Raw genomic sequence first — 10,487 nt, forward strand, 5'->3', positions numbered from 1 at the left:
ATCTAGCAAATGCTAGGGCATTCTTAAAGGAACAGGATATTTCTAGAAAGAGGTGGCGTGATACTAGTCATGTGACCTCGCTGATGCAACAATATACACCTATTTACTCTAGGTGTTCACAAGCTTCTCCCAGGTGTAATTGACTTAAGGTTTCTTTTTCAAGATTTATTCTATCAACCTGTTTTATCAGCTCAGAATGCTTTATTTTTGACTGGTACTCTGTTTGTGGTCACCCCTCCAGATTCTGTTTAATTCAGGGGGACTTGACTCTTCAATGCGGCCACCCCTCTAGAGTCAGCTTAATTTAGGGAGACTTGGCTCTTCAATGCAGTTACCCCCTCCAGAGTCTGTTTAATTCAGGGAGACTTGACTCTTCAATGCGGTCACCCCTCAAGCGTAAGCTTAATTCAGGAGGACTCATCAATAGAATATTTGCAGAGATGGTTTACCTGCTGTGATTTTACTATTACCAACAACTAAAGAATATTTGTGGTAGCTTGCTCATAATAGCATGATGAGTTGTGTCACATGAATACCAGGTTCAGTGTACTTTGTCTTCATTGACATTATGACAGTTGGAATGTGGAAGTCTCCTCACACACGTACTTGCATCATGTACAAGTTCCTTTATATTCTTCTGGTGCTTATGTAGTGTTAACATTGAACAGGTGGATTTGTTTATCTGGTGCAGTGTTAACATTGAACAGGTGGATTTGTTTATTTGTGTCAGCAATAGTCTCCATGTACGTGATCTTCTTCAAAAGAACTCTTCATTCAAGATTATGTGTCTGGTACGTTGAGAACCCACTGCAGAACTTTTTGAAATATTCCAGTATGGTAGATTTTGTTTATAACTGGCTTGGTATGTTCATAAGTACTTTCTTCAGTGAGAAGTTGCCAGATTATTCCTTAATACAGATTCCACTATTGAAAATCCATTATGACCTGGGTACCAGCAGTGGCTTGGCTTTCAGACTGTACAATTGTTGTAGTTACCAACTCCTCAATCTAGCTGTCACACACACACACTTAGGTTTTTATTCAGTGCCTAACCTCTAGTCATGTGTATTTTGTGCCCATGATGATATCTAGTAATAGTTTCTGAAGGAAACTGATGTTTATGAACCCTTCTCAGTAGTGATAAGTGCCTCTTTATTTTCTGTGGTACTAACTCCCCATGAATGTTTGGATTCTGGAAGTAACACACCATGTTTAAGATTATTATTTTAGTATTTAGTATTAAAATTAAGTTCAAAGTATATATGCTTCTACTATTGCATGCATTCCATTCTACACCATATAACAATAAATAATAATGATTGAGACAGCTTGAGTGCTGGAACAGGTAGGCACTTTTGAGTGAATATGACTAGTATCATAGAAATTAGGAATTGCAGTGGAGGCTGGTAAGAAACAAAATAGAGATGGTTTTGGCTTTGGCAAAATCAAAACAAACAGCTGAATTAATTGTAGAGATAAATATGTGTTTGAATTTCATTTCAATACTAAAATATTAATTCTAGTATATGCATTTGTGATTATGTTTGTGCTAAGTTTTTGCATGTTTCAAAAAATTAACACTGTCAAGGAACAGGAGATGCTGTAATAAAAAAAAATCCCCATATCAAACTTTTTTGCTACCCATGACTGATGATTTTATTTTTAAGTACACTAGTGTACTTTTTTATTTAAATAAATTAGTTCCATATATGAACCAATGAAGCACTAGCCTATAGCTTTACTTTCCTAAAAGATTAGGTGTATTAGTTGGTAGATGTGATACCAGCAGGAAATGACTTGTCCAATTAATCTTGTACCAAAAGCTGTAAGATAGAACCAAAAAAGAATTGTACTTTTATTTTTATGTTTCACAGCTGGTATTATGGCAGGATTACAAGAGTAGATGCAGAGAAACTACTTCTAAATAAACATGAAGGAGCGTTCCTTGTTCGAGTTAGTGAGAGTTCTCCAGGAGACTTCTCACTTTCTGTCAAGTACGTTATTTGTTTGTGTGTGTGAAAAATGCATTATTTTTATTACGAAGCTATTCTGTACACCTTTGTTGTGAAAGATGTAAGTATGTAGAATATTCTTGTAATATGTTTTTACCCTAATTTGTATGAATGTACATGTAATATTAAAAATATGATTTCTTTGAAAATGTATAGCATTTGGCTCGTGTGATGCCTTTTTATTCCAAAAAATATGACATTATGTTATGCATTTCACTCAATAAGTATTGAACTTTTTGATAACAATAAAAACAGACCTGCTTTAGCAGATGGCCACATATTCAGATAAACTGTGTATCTTGAATGAATAATTCTATCGGAAAATCTTGAATAAAAGATAAAATTCAATGGACGTAAAACTAATCCAAAATGTCAAATAAACTGCATCATAACCATAGGATAATTCACTTGTCAACTTCATTAATATTAGATTTTCTCAGAGTAAAGTATAATGAACAAGAGGTTTAACAAATGAAGCTGCTCCATCATACAAGCATGTTAATGTACAAAGGTGTGGGAACTGGGGGTGCGGAAACATATCCTGGCTTTAAATACAGGGGTGCTGTGCACCTGCTGGTTTGATTAACATTTTATAACACAAAAATAACAACTAGATACATAGCTTCCATCATGTATAGGGCTTAAAGTTTTGTTAAATGATTTTCACACCATCACTACTATAAAACATGTTCTAGTCCCACTAAATGAATTGTGTAAAGCAGGTGAAATGTGGAAAAAAATATTAACATTGTGACTTGAGAATCCTGAATTATTTTAATGGCAGCTAATAATTTTGAGCCATCACTGTTGAAATTAATACTAGCATGTACCTCACTCAAGTGATAGTTGAACAAAAATGGTTCTTCTTTCTCTTCTAGAAATATTTCATGACTTTACTACATGGTACATCATAAGACTGATAAAAAAAAAGAAAAACATATGTTGATTATTTAATTTTCAGAAGTTTAAGCCACTAAACAGTCCAGCTTGGCTAGATACCAAGATTTAATAAACAAGAAATTATTAAAGGCTTTAGAAAGTCCTCGTAAGGTACCTACGAGAAAAGATTTTGTGTCACCTCAAATGAAATTATGGCCTCCACTGAGCAATAAGTCAAAATGTAAATAATAAAAGTGTGTCATAAAAGAAACAAACAATATAAAAACAAATCTAGTTGTTACTGTAGATATAATAACTAGAATAGACCTACGGTATAAAACGTTTTTGCTATTGTGTTGTAGTTATAGTGACTAGGTGATACAGTATAAAAAATTTAGTTGTTGTTATTGTGCTGTAGGTGTGATGACTAGGAGAGACCTACAATATAAAAGATGTAATTGTTATTGTACTGTAGGTGTGGTGACTAGGAGAGACCAACACTATAAAAAGGTTAGTTGTTATTGTGCTGTAGGTGTGGTGACTAGGTGATATAATATAAAAAGTTTAGTTGTTGTTGTTGTGCTGTAGATGTGGTGACTAGGAGAGACCTACAATATAAAAGATGTTATTGTACTGTAGGTGTGGTGACTAGGAGAGACCTATGGTATAAAACATTGTTCCTATCATGTTGTTGGTGTGGTCACTAGGTGATACAGTGTTAAAAAGTTTAGTTGTTGTTATTGTGCTGTAGGTGTGGTGACTAGGAGAGACCTACAATATTAAAGATGTAATTGTTATTGTACTGTAGGTATGGTGACTCGGAGAGACCTACGGTATAAAACATTGTTCCTATTATGTTGTAGGTGTGGTGACTAGGAGAGACCAACAATATGAAAAGTTTAGTTTATTGTGCTCTTGGTGTGGTGACTAGGAAAGACCGAAAATAAAAAATGTGTAATTGTTATTGTGCTGTAGGTGTGGTGACTAGGTGATACAGTATAAAAAGTTTAATTGTTATTGTGCTTTAGGTGTGGTGACTAGGAGAGACCTACAATATAAATGGTGTAATTGTTATTATGCTTTAGGTGTGGTGACTAGGAGAGACCTACAATATAAAAAGGTTAGTTAATTGAGCTCTAGGCATTGTGACTAGGAGATACTGACAATATAAGAAGTATAGTTTATTGTGCTCTAGGTGTGGTGACTAGGAGAGACTGACAATATAAAAGGTGTAATTCTTATTGTGCTGTAGGTGTGGTGATTAGGAGAGACCTACAGTATAAAAGGTGTAATTTTTATTGTACTGTAGGTGTGGTGACTAGGAGAGACCAACAGTATAAAAATTTTAGTTCTTATTGTGCTGTAGGTGTGGAGACTAGGAGATGCAGAATAAAAATTTAGTTGTTATTGTGCTCTAGGTGTGGTGACTAGGAGAGACTGACAATATAAAAAGTATAATTTAAATTGCTGTATGTGTGGTGACTTGGAGAGACCTACAATATAAAAGGTGCAATTGTTATTGTGCTGTGGGTGTGGTGACTAGGAGAGATATTCAGTATAAAAAGTTTATTTGTTGTTGTTTTGCTGTAGGTGTGGTGACTAGGAGAGACCTACAATACAAAGCTTAGTTGTTGTGCCTTATGTTTGTTGACTAGGAGAGACCTACAATACACAGTTTAGTTATTGTGCTGTAGGTGTGGTGACTAGTTGATACAGTGTAAAAAGTTTAGTCGTTATTGTGCTGTATATGTTTTGACTAGGAGAGACCTACCATATAAAAGGTGTAATTGTTATTGTACTGTAGGTGTCATGACTAGCAGAGACCTACAATATAAAAGGTATATTTGTTATTGTGCTGTAGGTGTGGTGACTAGGTGATACAGTATAAAAAGGTTAGTTGTTCTTTTTGTGCTGATAGTTTGGTGACTAGGAGAGACCAACATTTTAAAAAGTTTAGTTGTTATTGTGCTGTGGGTTTGGTGATTACGTGCTATAGTATAAAAAGTTTAGTTGTTATTGTGCCTTAGGTATGGTGACTTTGAGAGACCTAGAAAATAAAAGGTGTAGGTGTTATTGTGCATTAGGTGTGGTGACTAGAGAGACCTACAAAATAAAAAGTTTAGTTGTTATTGTGCTGTATATGTGGTAACTAAGAGAGACCTACAGTATAAAAGGTTTAATTGTTATTTTACTGTAGATGTGGTGAATAGGAGAGACCAACAGTATAAAAAGTTTAGTTGTTATTGTGCTATAGGTGTGGTGACTATGATAGACCTACAATATAAAAGGTGTAATTGTTATTGTACTGTAGTTGTGGTGATTAGGTGATACATTATAAGAAGTTTAGTCGTTATTGTGCTTTAAGTGTGGTGACTAGGAGAAACCTACAATATAAAAGGTGTAATTGTTATTGTGCTTTTGGTGTGGTGACTAGGAGAGACCTACAAATCAAAAAGTTTAAGTTGTTGTTGTGCTCTAGTATGTGGTGACTAGGAGAGACCGACAATATAAAAAGGTTTAATTGTTATTGTGCTGTGGGTGTGGTGACTAGTTTATTTGTTGTTGTTTTGCTGTAGGTGTGGTGACTAGGTGAGACCTACAATACAAACTTTAGTTGTTTTGCTGTAGGGGTGATGACTAGGAGAGACCTACAATACAAAGCTTAGTTGTTGTGCCTTATGTGGGTTGACTAGGAGAGACCTTCAATACAAAGTTTAGTTATTGTGCTGTAGGTGTGGTGACTAGGTGATGCAGTATAAAAATTTAGTTGTTATTGTGCATTAGGTGTGGTGACTAGGAGAGACCTACAATATAACAGGTGTAATTGTTATTGTACTGTAAGTGTGGTGAATATGAGAGACCAACAGTATAAAAATGTTTAGTTGTTATTGTGCTATAGGTGTGGTGGCTAGTTGATACAGTGTAAAAAGTTTAGTTGTTATTGTGCTGTATATGTTTTTACTAGTAGAGACCTACCATATAAAAGGTGTAATTGTTATTGTACTGTAGGTGTGGTGACTAGGAGAGACCAACAATATAAAAACTTTAGTTGTTATTGTGCTGTAGGTGTCGTGACTAGATGATACAATATAAAATGTTTAGTCGTTATTGTGCTGTAGGTGTGGTGACGAAATGATACAGTATAAAAAGTTTAGTTGTTATTGTGCTTTAGATGTGGTGACTAAGAGAGACCTGCAACATAAAAAGTTTAGTTTATTGTGCTCTAGGTGTACTGACTAGGAGAGATCTACAGTATAAAAGGTGTAACTGTTATTGTGCTGTAGGTGTGGTGACTAGGAGAGATCTGCAGTATAAAAAGTTTATTTGTTGTTGTTGTGCTGTAGATGTGGTGATAAGAAGAGACCTAAAATATAAGTTTAGTTGTTGTTGTGCTGTAGGTGTTGTGAGTAGGAGAGACCTACAATACAAAGTGTAGTTGTTGTGCTGTAGGTGTGGTGACTAGGAGAGACCTATACTATAAAATGTTTAGTTGTTGTTTTGCTGTAGGTGTGGTTAGTGGGAGAGACCTAGAATATAAACTTTAGTTCTTGTGCTGTGGGTGTGGTGACTAGGAGAGACCTACAACATAAACTTTAGTTGTTGTGCTGTAGGTGTGGTGACTGGGAGAGACCTAGAATATAAACTTTAGTTGTTGTGCTGTGGGTGTGGTGACTAGGAGAGGCCTACAACATAAACTTTAGTTGTTGTGCTGTAGGTGTGGTGACTAGGAGAGACCTACAATATAAAGTTTTGTTGTTGTTGTGCTGTAGGTGTTGTGACTAGGAGAGACCTACAATATAAAATTTAGTTGTTGTTGTTGTTGTGCTGTAAGTGTGTTGGCTAGGAGAGACCTACAATATAAAGTTTAGTTGTTGTTGTTGTGCTGTAGGTGTGGTGATGGTGTTCAACACTTCAAAGTTTTGCGTGATTCTCAAGGCAAGTTCTTTTTGTGGGTGGTCAAGTTTAACTCTCTAAACGAACTGGTAGAGTACCATCGATCTGCATCTGTAAGTCGTGTCCACGACATCAAATTGAAGGACATGCATCCTGAAGAGGTTGGTATTTTAAGCAAACACTCTTTTGCTTGGAATGTATATATGAGGTAGTGAATGTCAATCATTGAAAATACTTAAAGTGATTTACTGAAAATAAACAAGCATCATCATTAGCTTTGGTTTTAGTGTAGTATTTATAAATTGTATTGTAACAAATTTTAGTAACAAGAAAATTCTTTCTGAACCATGAATGTATTTTATACTAATTGATTTCTAGTTTTTGTATTGATAATAAATTTGTTTACTTTTAAGGATAAGTGCATATTGTGTTATGCACTTCTAACATTTGTATCATTTAACTGGACCCAGTTTGAACCCATAGTTAGAGTGCCGGATTATGGAGCTCTGATTCTGTTGCTTGCATCCCTTTACTGCCAAAAAAGAAATCTTGACCTGCATTTTCAGAGTGTCAGCAAAATCTCACTATTTGGTATTAGCTATGGTTGATATTAACTTTCCTCACAATTCGGTGTAAGCTATGGTTGATATTAACTTTCCTCACTATTCGGTGTTAGCTATGGTTGATATTAACTTTCCTCACTAATTGGTGTTAGCTATGGTTGATACTAACTTACCTCACTAATCAGTGTTAGTTATGGTTGATATTAACAAATCTCACTATTCGGTGTTAGCTATGGTTGATATTAATTTTCTGCCTTTCCTGTTTAAGGATAGCTATTGCAGATAGCCCTCTTGTAGCTCTGCATGAAATAAGAAAAAAAATCATTTATCCATAGTTTTATGTGTGCATGCTTATGACAAACAAAACATAGCTTCTTTGAATATAACCAAACTTAAAAATTTAGCCGAGGCTGTAATGTATGATTTCATTCATACTTATTATTGTTATTGTTTGAATGTCTTTTCTAAGTTGGTAAAACATAATTGTAATTAATTAATACTTGTCACATGATGTAAATATTAGGCTTGTTATATTTTTTAACATCGTTAGCAACACATTTCACTCAGTACAGAGTTCATCAGGCCAGTTGGGACACAACAGATACAGTAGTGGCTGAAACAGTATTTATATAAAACATGTAGTGGACATAGTGTGGTTGAAGTACTATTACACGATCTTCTTCTTCATGAAAGATCATAATGGACTAAATGAAGACTGTGTGTTAAAAGTATAATAGGCCTAATACTAATGTCTTATGGCAAGTACAATTAATCACATTTATTACTTTTTTTAGGAGCATGATGGTCATATCAGAGGACTTCAGTTTTAGCTATGTGTTTTCAATTATACATTATCTTTTATTCCACACGAACCAATGTTGTATTTACTTTATATAATACTGGTGTAAAATTGTATGCTATTTCAAATTATAATAGTATTTGAAAAAAATTAAAGCATTTTGGTGTTTTTTTTCAGTTTGAATTACTAAATTGAATTTAAGTTTTATTAATGCACGATTGTTTTTATAAATCGTATAAAGCATGTATTGAGATAATAGCTCATGCAGCACCTAATAATTAGATCTTCACCTGATCTGTTATTTAGTCATCTTTTTATTTGACCTTAATTCCATCTAGAATTGGGGTCGGCTGCTTGAATATTTTATACTAGCCACATATTTTTACTCATAGGTAGCTGGCCCTAAAGGGTGTGATTTATTATTTAATAGTTATGTAGAAAAAGCTAAAAAACTTGCCTTTAACATTCAAGACTCTTATAATTTTAAAACAAGTGTTAATGTTGATACATTGTAAGTACATTATAATACTTTATGTTAAGTTAGACATCCACCAGGTGTAGTTGTTCACTGTTTAGAATATAAAGTGATCTCTCACATGTCCACTTTCAACCTGTAAACTTTATAGATGTTATAAAACATTGACGAAAATTTATAAAAAAAATATATTTTCTTTCATTAAAGATAGTGAAGTATCCATAATTAGTTACCTAAAATTCAAGACTTTCTTGTGATGTTTTAATTATTCATACAATTGGTAAGTCTGTTACATAAATTTCTCTATATCTGGTGTGTTTCCATAGTAAAATAATGTTTAAGAGAACTTATTAGAACACTTGTTGTTCAAATAAGTATGTTCCTATTGAAGTAAGTGCAAATCAAGTGTTTGAAGTTCACATGCATACTGTAATTTTACTTAATCTATACAAAAGCAGTTTGCTATACGAAACAATGTGAAATTTTTAGTTAAAATTTTTAGAAAACTTAGGAATATGTAAAAATGTGAATTTTCTATTAATAATTATCACTAAAGTTATTAGGAATTTATCAGAGATGCAAATTGTGAGGGAGGGTAGACAATACCCCCCCCCCCCCTCCAGTGAAATTATAAAAACTTCAAAGTAACAGTTTTTGCTCTTATTGTGGCTGTGCAATTCAGTGACAGTCCACATATTGCTAGAAAATAACCTATAGTTTCCACGGACCATTAAGCTTATGGAACTCCATAAGAATTCCCCTCCTCTCCATCCCCAGATTTATTCTGACTAGAGAGTATTTATAGACACCAGGCACTGATGAAACATCTATCACTAGAGAGTATTTATAGACACCAGGCACTGATGAAACATCTATCACTAGAGAGTTTCTGTAGACACTAGGAACTGATGAAACATCTGTCACTAGAGAGTATGTATAGACACTAGGAACTGATGAAACATCTGTCACTAGAGAGTTTCTGTAGACATCAGGAAGTAATGAAACATCTGTCACTAGAGAGTTTCTATAGACATCAGGCACTGATGAAACATCTGTCACTAGAGAGTTTCTGTAGACATCAGGAAGTAATGAAACATCTGTCAGTAGAGAGTTTCTATAGACACTAAGAAATGATGAAACATCTTTCACTAGAGAGTGTCTATGGACATCAGGAAGTAATGAAACATCTATCACTAGAGAGTTTCAATAGACACTAGACACTGATGACACATCTGTCACTAGAGAGTGTTTATAATCTATTCCTTTTAACACTGCCTATCACCATAAGTTTTGTAAAGTGTCTTACACACATTGCAAGAGTATAATGTTTGTTTGAATAATTAACATAGGAGACAATGCTAGAGGAACATAAAACTGACTTGTGTTTCAATAATTAAACATAGGATACAAGGCTAGAGAAATTTAAAACTGAATTGTGTTTCAATAATTAAATATAGGATACAATGCTACAGAAACTTAAAACTGAATTGTGTTTCAATAATTAAACATAGGATACAAGGCTAGAGAAATTTAAAACTGAATTGTGTTTCAATAATTAAACATAGGATACAAGGCTAGAAACATTTAAAACTGAATTGTGTTTCAATAATTAAACATAGGATACAATGCTAGAGAAACGTAAAACTGAATTGTGTTTCAATAATTAAACATAGGATACAAGGCTAGAGAAATTTAAAACTGAATTGTGTTTCAATAATTAAACATAGGATACAAGGCTAGAAACATTTAAAACTGAATTGTGTTTCAATAATTAAACATAGGATACAATGCTAGAGAAACATTTAAAACTGAATTGTGTTTCAATAATTAAACATAGGATACAATGCTAGAGAAACATTTAAAAC

General features: G+C 33.7%; 1 protein-coding gene across 3 annotated transcripts in view; it reads left to right on the forward strand.

Annotated features, from left to right (window-relative positions):
* Positions 1 to 10,487, forward strand: part of LOC106473629 (protein enhancer of sevenless 2B-like) — a 29,267-nt gene that overhangs the window by 8,442 nt on the left and 10,338 nt on the right. For all 3 annotated transcript variants that reach the window (XR_002613740.1, XM_013934311.2, XM_022402033.1), the window contains exons 4-5: positions 1,875 to 1,994; positions 6,781 to 6,946. Coding sequence is in view for 2 of the 3 variants with exons in the window: in XM_013934311.2 (XP_013789765.1) it covers positions 1,875 to 1,994; positions 6,781 to 6,946 (286 nt within the window). In the remaining variant the exon portion in view is untranslated. The remainder of the gene's footprint in view (positions 1 to 1,874; positions 1,995 to 6,780; positions 6,947 to 10,487) is intronic.

Source organism: Limulus polyphemus, unplaced genomic scaffold (genome assembly GCF_000517525.1).
Source record: "Limulus polyphemus unplaced genomic scaffold, Limulus_polyphemus-2.1.2 Scaffold6346, whole genome shotgun sequence".
Taxonomy (NCBI): domain Eukaryota; kingdom Metazoa; phylum Arthropoda; class Merostomata; order Xiphosura; family Limulidae; genus Limulus; species Limulus polyphemus.